The sequence below is a fragment of the Oncorhynchus tshawytscha genome, linkage group LG23, assembly GCF_018296145.1.
Source record: "Oncorhynchus tshawytscha isolate Ot180627B linkage group LG23, Otsh_v2.0, whole genome shotgun sequence".
Taxonomy (NCBI): domain Eukaryota; kingdom Metazoa; phylum Chordata; class Actinopteri; order Salmoniformes; family Salmonidae; genus Oncorhynchus; species Oncorhynchus tshawytscha.
Window position 1 is genome coordinate 23,381,194 of NC_056451.1, and position 15,984 is coordinate 23,397,177.

At 43.7% G+C, this 15,984-nt stretch overlaps 1 protein-coding gene across 1 annotated transcript; it reads left to right on the forward strand.

The window, feature by feature from the left end:
• The first annotated feature begins 3,805 nt into the window (after positions 1-3,805).
• LOC121840615 (carcinoembryonic antigen-related cell adhesion molecule 5-like) lies at positions 3,806-7,422 on the forward strand. Its single transcript, XM_042304946.1, has 7 exons — positions 3,806-3,835; positions 3,960-4,010; positions 4,126-4,235; positions 4,363-4,614; positions 5,781-6,059; positions 6,341-6,598; positions 6,934-7,422. The coding sequence occupies exons 3-7, from the start codon at positions 4,178-4,180 to the stop codon at positions 7,020-7,022; spliced, it is 936 nt and encodes a 311-aa protein (XP_042160880.1). The 5' UTR covers positions 3,806-3,835; positions 3,960-4,010; positions 4,126-4,177; the 3' UTR covers positions 7,023-7,422.
• Positions 7,423-15,984: the final 8,562 nt, after the last annotated feature.

A 15,984-nucleotide genomic window follows, 5' to 3' on the forward strand; every position in this document is an offset into this window, starting at 1 on the left:
ATATTGTAGTAAAGTCAACGTGATGGTTTGGATCCCACCTCTTATACCATCTGACATTTGTTGATGACGTTTGACCTTCTGGCCAATGACAGATGTTGGGTTTAACGCACGTGTCAAACTCATTCCACAGAAGGCTGGGTGTCAGCTGGTTTTTCGATCCTCCCTTGAACTTGATTGATGTATTAAGGTCCCTTACTAGTAAGAAACTCCCCAAACCTGGTTGTCTAGGTCTCAATTGAAAGGAAAAAAACAAAAACCAGCAGACACTAGGAACTCCGTGGAATTAATTTGACACACTTGGTCTAACTGATTGTCTTTTGTATCATAGATGGACCGGAGTTGCCTATAATAACAGGACCAGCATTAGGAGAAACAGGACACAGCGTGACCTTCAACTGCTCTGCCTCCTCTCAGCCTCTCAGCCAGTTCAGCTGGTTCTTCAATGGATCCCAGGTGGCGACAGGCTCAGTGTATGAGACTGGCCCACTGACCTTAGCCAGTCATGGGGAATACACCTGTGTGGCCTTCAACAACATCACTTGCAGAAACAGCACTGTCTCAAACATGCTCACTATTGTTGGTGAGTCAGTAACTGCTACTTAAAATCAAGTGACTAAAAGTTGTTTTACTTTGTGTACATTTGATTTCAGATACAGTATACGTGCTGTTGAACCTACAGTATAATACAATGGAAGTTGAGATAAAAGTGCTGAAAAACCCTTTGATATGCTTCCACAGCACCTGTGACCATGACCATGGTGAAAGTAATTGGAGCCCAGCCAATCCTGAACGAGAGATTCTCTCTGACCTGTGGCACCGCTGGAACGGTTTACTCCATTCAGTGGATGAAGAACGGCTGGCCTCTGTTTGCTGATAACAGAACAGACTTCTCTATGAACAACAATACACTGACATTCAACTCTGTCCAGCATTCTGACAACGGAGACTATCAGTGTTCTGCCTCCAACCCCCTCAGCAACATGACCAGCACAGAATACAGACTGATCGTCAACTGTGAGTAGTTATTAACAAGTTCAACTTTGACCCCATGGCCGTCGGTGGAATATTTTTGAACTTCCTTTATTAATATTGTAGTAAAGTCAACGTGATGGTTTGGATCCCACTTCTTATACCATCTGACATTTGTTGATGACGTTTGACCTTCTGGCCAATGACAGATGTTGGGTTTAACGCACGTGTCAAACTCATTCCACAGAAGGCTGGGTGTCAGCTGGTTTTTCGATTCTCCCTTGACCTTGATTGATGTATTAAGATCCCTTACTAGTAAGAAACTCCCCAAACCTGGTTGTCTAAGTCTCAATTGAAAGGAAAAAAACAAAAACCAGCAGACACTAGGAACTCCGTGGAATTAATTTGACACACTTGGTCTAACTGATTGTCTTTTGTATCATAGATGGACCGGAGATGCCTATAATAACAGGACCAGCATTAGGAGAAACAGGACACAGCGTGACCTTCAACTGCTCTGCCTCCTCTCAGCCTCTCAGCCAGTTCAGCTGGTTCTTCAATGGATCCCAGGTGGCGACAGGCTCAGTGTATGAGACGGGCCCACTGACCTTAGCCAGTCATGGGGAATACACCTGTGTGGCCTTCAACAACATCACTTGCAGAAATAGCACTGTCTCAAACATGCTCACTATTGTTGGTGAGTCAGTAACTGCTGCTTAAAATCAAGGGACTAAAAGTTTTTTACTTGTGTTCTTTGGTTTAAGAACAACACATGTGCTGTTGAACTTACAGGATAGTAAGATGGAAGTTGAGATAAAAGTGCTGAAAAAACCTTTGATCTGCTTCCACAGCAACAGTGACCATGACCATGGTGAAAGTAATTGGAGCCCAGCCAATCCTGAACGAGAGATTCTCTCTGACCTGTGGCACCGCTGGAACGGTTTACTCCATTCAGTGGATGAAGAACGGCTGGCCTCTGTATGCTGACAACAGAACAGACTTCTCTATGAACAACAATACACTGACATTCAACTCTGTCCAGCATTCTGACAATGGAGACTATCAGTGTTCTGCCTCCAACCCACTCACTAACATGACCAGCACAGAACTTAGAGTGATCGTCAACTGTGAGTAGTTATTAACAAGTTCAACTTTGACCCCATGGCCGTCGGTGGAATCTTTTTGAACTTCCTTAATTAATATTGTAGTAAAGTCAACGTGATGGTTTGGATCCCACCTCTTATACCATCTGACATTTGTTGATGACGTTTGACCTTCTGGCCAATGACAGATGTTGGGTTTAACGCACGTGTCAAACTCATTCCACAGAAGGCTGGGTGTCAGCTGGTTTTTCGATCCTCCCTTGAACTTGATTGATGTATTAAGGTCCCTTACTAGTAAGAAACTCCCCAAACCTGGTTGTCTAGGTCTCAATTGAAAGGAAAAAAACAAAAACCAGCAGACACTAGGAACTCCGTGGAATTAATTTGACACACTTGGTCTAACTGATTGTCTTTTGTATCATAGATGGACCGGAGTTGCCTATAATAACAGGACCAGCATTAGGAGAAACAGGACACAGCGTGACCTTCAACTGCTCTGCCTCCTGTCAGCCTCTCAGCCAGTTCAGCTGGTTCTTCAATGGATCCCAGGTGGCAACTGGCTCAGTGTATGAGATGGGCCCACTGACCTTAGCCAGTCATGGGGAATACACCTGTGTGGCTTTCAACAACATCACTTGCAGAAACAGCACTGTCTCCAAGATGCTCACTATTGTTGGTGAGTAAGTAACTGCTCCTTAAAATCAAGTGACTAAAAGTTTTTTTTACTTTGTGTACATTTGATTTCAGATACAGTATACGTGCTGTTGAACCTACAGTATAATAAAATGGAAGTTGAGATAAAAGTGCTGAAAAAACCTTTGATCTGCTTCCACAGCAACAGTGACCATGACCATGGTGAAAGTAATTGGAGCCCAGCCAATCCTGAACGAGAGATTCTCTCTGACCTGTGGCACCGCTGGAACGGTTTACTCCATTCAGTGGATGAAGAACGGCTGGCCTCTGTATGCTGACAACAGAACAGACTTCTCTATGAACAACAATACACTGACATTCAACTCTGTCCAGCATTCTGACAACGGAGACTATCAGTGTTCTGCCTCCAACCCCCTCAGCAACATGACCAGCCCAGAATACAGACTGATCGTCAACTGTGAGTAGTTATTAACAAGTTTAACTTTGACCCCATGGCCTGAGGTGGAATCTTTTTGAACTTCCTTTTTTAATATTGTAGTAAAGTCAACGTGATGGTTTGGATCCCACCTCTTATACCATCTGACATATGTTGATGACGTTTGACCTTCTGGCCAATGACAGATGTTGGGTTTTACTCACATGTGTCAAACTCATTCCACAGAAGGCTGGGTATCAGCGGGTTTCGATCCTCCCTTGAACTTGCTTGATTTATTAAGGTCCCTTACTAGTAAGGAACTCCCCAAACCTGGTTTTCTGTGTCTCAAATGAAAGGAAAAAAACAAAAACCAGCAGACACTAGGGCCTCCATGGAATTAATTTGACACAACTGGTCTAACTGATTGTCTTTTGAATCATAGATGGACCGGAGTTGCCTATAATAACAGGACCAGCATTAGGAGAAACAGGACACAGCGTGACCTTCAACTGCTCAGCTTCCTCTCAGCCTCTCAGCCAGTTCAGCTGGTTCTTCAATGGCTCCCAGGTGGCAACTGGCTCAAAGTATGAGACTGGCACACTGACCTTAGCCAGTCATGGGGAGTACACCTGTGTGGCCTTCAACAACATCACTTGCAGAAACAGCACTGTCTCCAAGATGCTCACTATTGTTGGTGAGACTTGTTCTAACCGTAATCCTTTAATTGATTCGTTTGGTCTACTTTCTTGAGGACAAAAAATCCCTCTGCAGCCATTAAACCTACTGCAACCATTGAAACAGTTTCACTTTGTTCTCAGCGCCAATCACCTCAGTGTCCATAAGCACCAGTGGAACCCAGGCGATAGAGGGTGACTCCTTTACAATGACTTGCAATATCGTTGGTGATCCTAGCTCCATTCACTGGTGGAAGAACCTCACGTTAGTGCATGTGGATAACAGAACCCACGTCTCTTTTGACAACAGAACACTGACCTTCAACCCTGTCCAGTATTCTTCCTATGGAGAATATCAGTGTATGGCCAGAAATAGTGTGAGCAACAGAACTAGCAACCGCTACACACTCCTAGTGAATTGTAAGTAATAATGGGGATGTATTCTTGTCAAAGATAGAGGTAATAACTGTGATGACATATTATGAAGTCAATAATCGACAGTAAGGTAGTTATACTTGAATGTTTCAATGTCGTCTGATTTTCACAGATGGACCCAAGCAACCTGTGATAGCTGGTGCACCCATTGCCGAAACAGAACAAAGAGTGACCTTCAACTGCTCAGCCTCCTCTCAGCCTCTCAGCCAGTTCAGCTGGTTCTTCAATGGCTCCCAGGTGGCAACTGGCTCAAAGTATGATACAGGCCCACTGACTTTAGCCAGTCATGGGGAGTATACCTGTGTGGCTTTCAACAACGCCACTGGCAGAAACAGCACTGTCTCCAAGATGCTCACCGTCATTGGTAAATCAGACTACAGATTCCCATAAATGCAAAAAAGTTTATTTTTCTCAAATGTTGTGTACACATTTGTTTACATCCATGTTAGTGAGCAGTTCTTCATTGCCAAGATAATCCATCCACCTGACAGGTGTGGTATATCAAGAAGCTGACTAAACAGAATGATCATTACACAGTTGTACCTTGTGCTCGGGTCAATAAAAGGCCACTCTAAAATGTGCAGTTTTGTCACAAAACACAATGCCACAGATGTCTCATGTTTTGAGAGAGCGTGCAATTGGCATGCTGACTGCAGGAATGTCCACCAGAGCTGTTTCCCTACCATAAGCCGCCTCCAACATCATTTTAGAGAATTTTTCAGTACGTCCAACTGGCCTCACAACCACAGAACAAGTCCAACCATGCCTTCCCAGGACCTTCACATTCAGCTTGTTCACCTGCGGGATTGTCTGAGACTAGCCACCTGGAAAACTATTGAAACTGAGGAGTATTTCTGTCTGTAATAAAGCCCTGTTGTGTTGAAAAACTCATTCTGATTGGCTGGGCCTGGCTCCCCAGTGGGTGGGCCTATGTCCCCTCAAGGTCACCCATGGCTGCACCCCTGGACAGTCATGTGAAATCCATAGATTAGGGCCGAATGAATGTTTTTCAATTGACTGATTTCCTTTTATGAACTGTAATTTGTTGAACGTTGAGTTTATTTTTTTGCTCAGTAGTGTGCAGTGTCCACTTATACCTTGAGCTCTCACCCCCTCCTTCCACAAAGATGTACTTTTCCATCAGCCAGGATTTATCTATTCTCCTCCATGCATATCACAGGACTTCTCATCAGTCAGGAGAGGCCTTGAGAGTACACATTCCTACTGTCCACTGCAGTCCACTAAATAATTAAATTATTCTCAATCAGAGTTTGAACCTAACACTACTTTCAATCTCTAAAGATATAAAAACTCATACTAAGAGGATATAATGATATAAAACAGGAAATATATAAAACAGTATTATAAAACAGTAATTTACAATCCATCAGATCGCACAACCATTTGTATGATATATATATATATATATGTTTTATATATCCAACTATTGCTTTGCTGGAACTAAACATTTGATCAAATGACAAATCTTGATACTGTACATAAAGCAATACACTTCCTCTGTCCTCACAGAGGCTATAAAGTCGGTGATGGTGAAACGAAACAAAACGCCGATATCATCTGACAACCTAACCCTGACCTGTGACGTCACCGGGCGCTATGACACCATCTACTGGATGAAGGACAACCTGTCTCTGGTCCTGAACAACACCTTGAACACTGACATAACCATATCTAACAACTCTCTGCACTTCAGTCCAGTCAAGGTGTCTAACGATGGAAACTATCAGTGCGTCGCCACCAACCTCCTTCGCCCACACACCAGCCCTAAATACCAGCTATTGGTGAACTGTAAGTACTGGTGTTTTAATCTGTTGGTAAAATATTTTAAAAGATAAGCATTTGATGTTATATAATGTAGAAAATCAGAAACCCACCACTATTATGATGGTTACTGCTATCTGGGATCTTTGGGATGTCCCTAACCTAAACCCTAACCTTAACCATAACTCTTACCTAACTCTGACCTTAACCATTTTACATTTCACCTTCATGTCAGAGTTGGATGTCCCAAGGATTCCGTTTAGACTTTTCCCTATTATGACCCCACTTCTCTGAACCTCTCTCTGTAGATGGCCCTTTGAGTGTGAACGTCTCTGGCCCAGGCTTAGTGGTGATTGGCTCAGTAATCCCTGTCAGTCTGAAGTGCTCAGCCGACTCCCGGCCAACCAGCGAGTACCGGTGGAAATACAACAACCAAGCATTGTCCACGACTGGTCCTTTGATGGCTGTAGGTGTCTCCTTGAAAAATGCAGGGATTTACACCTGTGTGGCCAAGAACTCTCTAACCAACATCTCAATGTCCAAGACCATTAGTCTGGATGTCACTGGTAAGTGGGTGGGTTGTTGTAGTAAGACCTAGGTGGGATATAATGAGTAATTAAATGTCACCAAGTTGTTTTTATTATGTTGAATTTAATTTGGTTCTAGCTTGTGTACGTGTTTGTGCAAGGATCATTTTCATGCATCATGGAAATGCAATACAGACATTTTATGAACTGGTGGGTACAGACAGGAATCGAGAAGATATATACAATTGAAGTCGGAAGTTTACATATCCCCCTCCTCTCCGATTATCTTTGTCCCCTCCTCTCCCATTCTCTTTGTCCCCCTCCTCTCCCAACCTCTTTGTCTCCGTTCTCTCCCATTCTTCTTTCTCTCTCAGGCCACTCGCCTGCCCCTCCATTCCAGTCCAGAGTTGGTCTGATGTTGATGGGCCTTGCAGCTCTCTCTCTGCCTCTGATCAACCACTGAGACTACCACACTGCATGTCTGCTGGCTGGGAGCCAATCACTCCCTTCCCTCTACCCTCACTGACTCCCCTCGCTGATCTGAAAAAAGAACTGGATAGAAATAAGTGGTATTGTCAATATTGTAATTGCCCAATCGTACCATCATAGGACTGGGTTTAGTGTGCTTATCTCTTTTCCAATGCTTTTAGATTGTGAGGAGAGAGTCAACATGAGGTCAGAAGGGAGGGGCCTATCCCCTTAGAATAGAACCCACCTCAACAGTTTGTTTTTATGTCAATCATCTCTATAAACTGATATTCTTTTAAAAAACTGGTCTTCCGCATGGTAATTGAAGGCGCAAAGATTCGCTGCTCAGTTGTGCTGCCTATTTCTGATTCTAAATAAAAGTTCTTAGATATTCACTGCCCTTGTGACTGTGACTGTTGCCCTGGAGTCCATTCACTGAGTCCCTTTCTGTGTTTGATCATGTATCTAACCTCTATAGTTCAAGTACAAATTCAGGTTTATTTAACTTATAAATACCTTAAAGGTAAAACGTTTCAAAACGATAATACATTTAACTGGTGTTTATGTAAAGCATGGCTTGTTTTTGCACATATTTAATGTATAGGATTGTAAATCATCGGAGGAGATGAAAGCTTGTGCACGTGTCTTATGTTTATACTTCCTCTTCATTAATTATTGTCTTAAATTAAGTTTTGTCTTTTCACCCATGAATGGTGCAATCTTGGGGGATTTCTTTATCGGCAAGAAGAAATGTGAATTTAATGTAGCAACAGAGAGATTTAGAGTGGCACAAAAAACGCTAAAGGATATATGAAATCTAATGATACAATGATAAAATAATACATTGGAAATCAATCCACAAATCAAATCAAATCAAATCAAAATCAAATTTTATTTGTCACATACACATGGTTAGCAGATGTTAATGCGAGTGTAGCGAAATGCTTGTGCTTCTAGTTCTGACAATGCAGTAATAACGAACAAGTAATCTAACTAACAATTCCAAAAAAACTACTGTCTTATACACAGTGTAAGGGGATAAAGAATATGTACATAAGGATATATGAATGAGTGATGGTACAGAGCAGCATAGGCAAGATACAGTAGATGATATCGAGTACAGTATACATACAGTATATACATATGAGATAAGTATGTAAACCAAGTGGCATAGTTAAAGTGGCTAGTGATACATGTATTACATAAGGATGCAGTCGATGATATAGAGTACAGTATCAACGTATGCATATGAGATGAATAATGTAGGGTAAGTAACATTATATAAGGTAGCATTGTTTAAAGTGGCTAGTGATATATTTACATCATTTCCCATCAATTCCCATGATTAAAGTGGCTGGAGTAGAGTCAGTGTCATTGACAGTGTGTTGGCAGTAGCCACTCAATGTTAGTGGTGGCTGTTTAACAGTCTGATGGCCTTGAGATAGAAGCTGTTTTTCAGTCTCTCGGTCCCAGCTTTGATGCACCTGTACTGACCTCGCCTTCTGGATGACAGCGGGGTGAACAGGCAGTGGCTTGGGTGGTTGATGTCCTTGATGATCTTTATGGCCTTCCTGTAGCATCGGGTGGTGTAGGTGTCCTGGAGGGCAGGTAGTTTGCCCCCGGTGATGTGTTGTGCAGACCTCACTACCCTCTGGAGAGCCTTACGGTTGAGGGCGGTGCAGTTGCCATACCAGGCGGTGATACAGCCCGCCAGGATGCTCTCGATTGTGCATCTGTAGAAGTTTGTGAGTGCTTTTGGTGACAAGCCGAATTTCTTCAGCCTCCTGAGGTTGAAGAGGCGCTGCTGCGCCTTCCTCAAGATGCTGTCTGTGTGAGTGGACCAATTCAGTTTGTCTGTGATGTGTATGCCGAGGAACTTAAAACTTGCTACCCTCTCCACTACTGTTCCATCGATGTGGATGGGGGGGTGTTCCCCCTGCTGTTTCCTGAAGTCCACAATCATCTCCTTAGTTTTGTTGACGTTGAGTGTGAGGTTATTTTCCTGACACCACACTCCGAGGGCCCTCACCTCCTCCCTGTAGGCCGTCTCGTCGTTGTTGGTAATCAAGCCTACCACTGTTGTGTCGTCCGCAAACTTGATGATTGAGTTGGAGGCGTGCATGGCCACGCAGTCGTGGGTGAACAGGGAGTACAGGAGAGGGCTCAGAACGCACCCTTGTGGGGCCCCAGTGTTGAGGATCAGCGGGGAGGAGATGTTGTTGCCTACCCTCACCACCTGGGGGCGGCCCGTCAGGAAGTCCAGTACCCAGTTGCACAGGGCGGGGTCGAGACCCAGGGTCTCGAGCTTGATGACGAGCTTGGAGGGTACTATGGTGTTGAATGCCGAGCTGTAGTCGATGAACAGCATTCTCACATAGGTATTCCTCTTGTCCAGATGGGTTAGGGCAGTGTGCAGTGTGGTTGAGATTGCATTGTCTGTGGACCTATTTGGGCGGTAAGCAAATTGGAGTGGGTCAAGGGTGTCAGGTAGGGTGGAGGTGATGTGGTCCTTGACTAGTCTCTCAAAGCACTTCATGATGACGGATGTGAGTGCTACGGGGCGGTAGTCGTTTAGCTCAGTTACCTTAGCTTTCTTGGGAACAGGAACAATGGTGGCCCTCTTGAAGCATGTGGGAACAGCAGACTGGTATAGGGATTGATTGAATATGTCCGTAAACACACCGGCCAGCTGGTCTGCGCATGCTCTGAGGGCGCAGCTGGGGATGCCGTCTGGGCCTGCAGCCTTGCGAGGGTTAACACGTTTAAATGTCTTACTCACTTCGGCTGCAGTGAAGGAGAGACCGCATGTTTCCGTTGCAGGCCGTGTCAGTGGCACTGTATTGTCCTCAAAGCGGGCAAAAAAGTTATTTAGTCTGCCTGGGAGCAAGACATCCTGGTCCGTGACTGGGCTGGGTTTCTTCCTGTAGTCCGTGATTGACTGTAGACCCTGCCACATGCCTCTTGTGTCTGAGCCGTTGAATTGAGATTCTACTTTGTCTCTGTACTGCCGCTTAGCTTGTTTGATAGCCTTGCGGAGGGAATAGCTGCACTGTTTGTATTCAGTCATGTTACCAGACACCTTGCCCTGATTAAAAGCAGTGGTTCGTGCCTTCAGTTTCACACGAATGCTGCCATCAATCCACGGTTTCTGGTTAGGGAATGTTTTAATCGTTGCTATGGGAATGACATCTTCAACGCACGTTCTAATGAACTCGCACACCGTATCAGCGTATTCGTCAATGTTGTTGTCTGACGCAATACGAAACATCTCCCAGTCCACGTGATGGAAGCAGTCTTGGAGTGTGGAGTCAGCTTGGTCGGACCAGCGTTGGACAGACCTCAGCGTGGGAGCTTCTTGTTTTAGTTTCTGTCTGTAGGCAGGGATCAACAAAATGGAGTCGTGGTCAGCTTTTCCGAAAGGGGGGCGGGGCAGGGCCTTATATGCGTCGCACACATAGTGAAACTTGTTATAAAATCATGTATTTCAAGGAGTATAATTATATAATACATTTTTATTTAAAAAACTAGTCAGGGTTCCTGAGCGAGCAATATGAGATTACAAAACATTGTTACAAGGTTTATAAAGTAGTTATTAAAGGTCAACTCTTTAAATTGGGATACTCATTAAGTTTTTGCCTTGGTCACCCTTTGACCTCTCTACTCTTTCCATGATCTTCTGGCATTTCCACTGATTCGTAAATCCATTCTTTAGGCACATTGCCACAACTGGATTGTGCATAGGTCAAAGAGGATGGGATGGGAGAGAGATACACCGATTGGTGACTTTGAGAAAGTCCACTGTAACAAGTATTGTAGTAACTCTTCAATGTAATGCTGCTAGTGTTACAGAAACATAAGGCTGCTCACAGGCCTTCCTGGGCTTGCGGTAGGATTTGGCAGACTCCTGGCAGAGGCAGCCTCCACTCAAACCCTCTCTCCTCCTCCCTGAGTGACACAAAGTAAACTGCTGTATTAGCCTGAGTACCATGCAGTTCCTGCCAACTAATTGCCATTCAAAAACATTACTATCATGGGTTGTAAGAAACAGACTGACAAACAAGCTAGGATTGTAATGTATTTATTTTTTTTAAACACAAACTACTGTATACACTTAAAATATACATAATGGACAAATAGCAATGACTTCCTAATCACTTACCTTTACAGTCACACAGTCTGTCATGGTGTCTGGGGGGGTTGTTCTGGTCTCCAACTCTCCCTGGGTCCTACACATTACCTGTAGTTTCACTGACACCTGAACGTTGCATATCAGTTTCGAGAATCCCTTGGAAGAGAGGATGAGAGAAAGGTTGATCAGAATGGATATGTACAGTAAGTATGATGGATATTTTTCAATGATTGATGAGTCTGTATGATGGATATTTTTTAAATATTATTATTATTTTTTTTTACCTTTATTTAACCAGGTAAGCTAGTTGAGAACAAGTTCTCATTTACAACTGTGACCTGGCCAAGATAAAGCATAGCAGTTCGATACATATAACAACACAGAGTTACACATGGAGTAAACAAAACATACAGTCAATAATACAGTAGAAAAAAAGAAAAGAAAGTCTATATACAGTGAGTGCAAATTAGGTCAAATAAGAGACAGTTGAAGTTGGAAGTTTACATACACCTTAGCCAAATACATTTAAACTCAGTTTTTCACAATTCCTGACATCTAATCCTAGTAAAAATGACCTGTCTTAGGTCAGTCAGGATCACCACGTTATTTTAAGAATGTGAAATGTCAGAATAATAGTAGAGAGAATTATTTATTTCAGCATTTATTTCTTTCATCACATTCCCAGTGGGTCAGAAGTTTACATACACTCAATTAGCATTTGGGTAGGATTGTCTTTAAATTGTTTAACTTGGGTCAAACGTTTCAGGTAGCCTTCCACAAGCTTCCCACAGTAAGTTGGGTGAATTTTGGCCCATTCCTCCTAACAGAGCTGGTGTAACTGAGTAAGGTTTGTAGGCATCCTCGCTCGTACATGCTTTTTCAGTTCTAGCCACAAATTTTCATTGACGTCAGGGCTTTGTGACAGCCACTCCAATACCTTGACTTTGTTGTACTTAAGCCATTTTGCCACAACTTTTGTCACATGTTTTCTTGGGGTCATTGTCCACTTGGAAGACCCATTTGCGACCAAGCTTTAACTTCCTGACTGATGTCTTGAGATGTTGCTTCAATATATCCACATAATTTCCCTCATCATGATGCCATCTATTTTGTGAAGTGCACCAGTCCCTCCTGAAGCAAATCACCCCCACAACATGATGCTTCCACCCCCGTCCTTCACGGTTGGGATGGTGTTCTTCGGCTTGCAAGCCTCCCCCTTTTTTCTCCAAACATAACGATGGTCATTATGGCCAAACAGTTCTGTTTTTGTTTCATCAGACCACAGGACATTTCTCCAAAAAGTATGATCTTTGTCCTCATGTGCAGTTGCAAACCGTAGGCTGGCTTTTTTATGGCGGTTTTGGAGCAGTGGCTTCTACCTCGCTGAGAGGCCTTTCAGGATATGTCAATATTGGACTCGTTTTACTGTGGATATACTGTAGATACATTTGAACCTGTTTCCTCCAGCATCTCACAAGGTCCTTTGCTGTTGTTCTGGGATTGATTTGCACTTTTCGCACCAAAGTACGTTCATCTCTAGGAGACAGAACGCGTCTCCTTCCTGAGTGGTAATGACTGCTGCGTGGTCCCATGGTGTTTATACTTGCATACTATTGTTTGTACAGATGAACGTGGTACCTTCAGGCGTTTGGAAATCGCTCCCAAGGATGAACCAGACTTGCGGAGGTCAACCATTTTTTTTCTGAGGTCTTGGCTGATTTCTTTTGATTTTCCCATGATGTCTAGCAAAGAGGCACTGAGTTTGAAGGTAGGCCTTGAAATACATCCACAGGTACACCTCCAATTGACTCAATTGATGTCAATTAGCCTATCAGGAGCTTCTAAAGCCATGATATCAATTTCTGGAATTATCCAAGCTGTTTAAAGGCACAGTCAATTTAGTGTATGTAAACTTCTGACACACTGGAATTATGATACAGTGAATTATAAGTGAAATAATCTGTCTGTAAACAATTGTTTACAGATAGATGGGATGGAATTAAGAATATATAAATATATGGACGAGCAATGTATGTAGTTTTCCCCTGGTGATGCGTTGTGCAGAGCACACCACCATCTGGAGAGCCCTGCGGTTGTGGGCAGGTGCCGTAACAGGTGGGGATGCAGCCTGACAGGGTGCTCTCAATTGTACATCTGTAAAAGTTTGTGAGGGTTTTAGTTGACAAGCCAAATTTCTTCAGCCTCCTGAAGTTGAAGAGGCACCGTTGCGCCTTCTTAACCACACTGTCTATGTGGGTTGACCATTTCAGTTTGCCAGTGATAAGTACGCAGAGGAACTTTCCACCTTCTCCACTGCAGTCCCGTCAATGTGGATAGTGGGGTGCTCCCTCTGCTGTTTCCTGAAGTCCACGATCATCTCCTTTGTTTTGTTGAGTGAGAGGTTATTTTCCTGGCACCACACTCCCAGCGCCCTCACCTCCTCACTGTAGACTGTCTCGTGGTTGTTGGTAATCAAGCCTACTACTGTTGTGTCGTCTGTAAACTTGATGATTGAGTTGGAAGCGTGATTGGCCACGCAGTCATGGGTGAATAGGGACTACAGGAGAGGTCTGAGCACCCACCCTTGTGGGGCCCCAGTGTTGAGGATCAGTGGAGGGGTTTTCTCCTACGTTCACCACCTGGGGGTGCCTCGTCAGGAAGGTCAGTACCCATTTGCACAGGGAGGGGTTCATACCCAGGGCCTCGGGCTTAATGATACGCTTGGTGGGTATTATGGTGTTGAATGCTGAGCTATAGTCAGTGAACAGCATTCTTACATAGGTATTCCTCTTGTCCAGATGGGATAGGGCAGTGTGATGGCGATTGCATCGTCTGTTGTCCTATTGGGGCGGTAAGCACATTGAAGTGGGTCTAGGGTGACAGGTAAGGTGGAGGTGATATGGTCCTTGACTAGTCTCGCAAAGCACTTCATGATGACTGAAGTGAGTGCTATGGGGCAACAGTCATTTAGTTCAGTTACCTTTGTCTTCTTGGGTACAGGAACAATGGTGGCCATCTTGAAGCATGTGGGGACAGCAGACTGGGATAGGGAGAGATTGAATATGTGCCAGCTGATTTAATATGCCAGCTGGTCTGCGCGTGCTCTGAGGATGCGGCTAGGGATGCCGTCTGGGCCAGCAGCCTTGCGAGGGTTAACACGTTCAAATGTCTTACGTTGGCCAGAGGGGAGCCCACAGTCCTTGGTAGCGGGTCACGTCAGTGGCACTGTATTATCATCAAAGAGGACAAAGAAGGTGTTTACCTTGTCTGGAAGCAAGATGTCGGTGTCCGCGACGTGGATGTTTTTCCTTTTGTAGTCTGTGATTGTCTGTAGACTCTGCCACATACGTCTTGTGTCTGAGCCGTAGAATTGCGACTCCATTTTGTCTCTATACTGATGTTTTCGCCTGTTTGATTGCCTTGAAGAGGCAGTGACTACTCTGTTTGTATTCTGCCATATTCCCAGTCACCTTGCCATGGTTTAATTCGACGGTTGGCACTTTGTTTTGCAAAGAATGCTGCTATCTATCCAAAGTTTCTGGTTAGGGTAGGTTTTAATAGTGGATACACAGTGGATACAACATCTCCTATACACTTCCTGATAAACTCAGTTACCGTCTCGATGTATTCGTCGATATTGTTCTCGGAAACTACGATGGATATGTCTGTATGTTTGATATTTATGTATGTCTGTATGCAACTACTATGAGATGGCTATCTCTGTCTGCAGCGCTTCATGAAACACTCAAAACATCAGAAAGAAACAATCAAATGCTAAATGTGGTTCTTTCACAGACACCTCAAATAATGCACACCAGTAGCATCTGTAATAAGTGTAACCTGCTATAACTCACTGTACATGATAAAGCCAAATACATGCAACAGTAAATCACACAGAATGTTCCATACTTTACCTTGTCCTTGACCGGAATGCCAATACACAGAACAGCAAAAGCATCTTTATTCCCATTCCTATGGCCACAATATCCTTGTGAATGTGCAATAAAACCTGCCGCTGTAACTGAATGAACAACTACCCTCTGCAGTTACTTCAGCCCTTTATATAGACGTGTGTCTCAGTCTGAGATGAAATCGGCCATGATGTATGAAGCGCGTGCCCCTACCTAAACCAACACCTGCCTTGTGGCTTGTGTTTTTACGCCAAGCGTTTTGGAAAGAGTGGACGTTGGCCAAAACAACACTTCACAGTGTTACTGATGAGTGAAGCCAGCCTGAAGGGTAGATGAGGGCCCTTTATGATACTGTCCTGTGATAGACACAATGACAAAACACTCTTCTGCCTTATGTTCAATAAATATACCTTCTTTGAGAGCAAACTAACAAATAACGTTCATTAAATAGAATGTTTACCTGAAGACTTGAAGGCCGCTTGAAACATTCAGCCAGACACTGTGATTGTGTTTCCTTGGCAAACATTAAAGACAATGATCAAATGTTCCTCTAGCAAAATAATGAGGAAATTAAAACATCATTTATCTGATAGGTCAATATGCTGCCCAGATCATCATTCAAGCGATTAGAGCAAACTAAAATGACAGTTTGTGTGAAAGGGTTAGAGAAGTTCTGTTTGCACCTAGTCAAATCTCACATTGACTATCACAGGACATGAACATTCTTTCACAGTATAACGGTTTGGTGCTCGCTGGATTCCACTAATCAGTCACAGTATTGGGCTCCACACCGCTAAGCTGGATTGGCTGGATCAGCTGGATCATTCACCCCCATGTCGATGTAATCAGATTCTCAGAAGACCAATTTGAAATCTGATCAGATGTAATCTGATTCTCAGAAGACTAACTTAAAAACA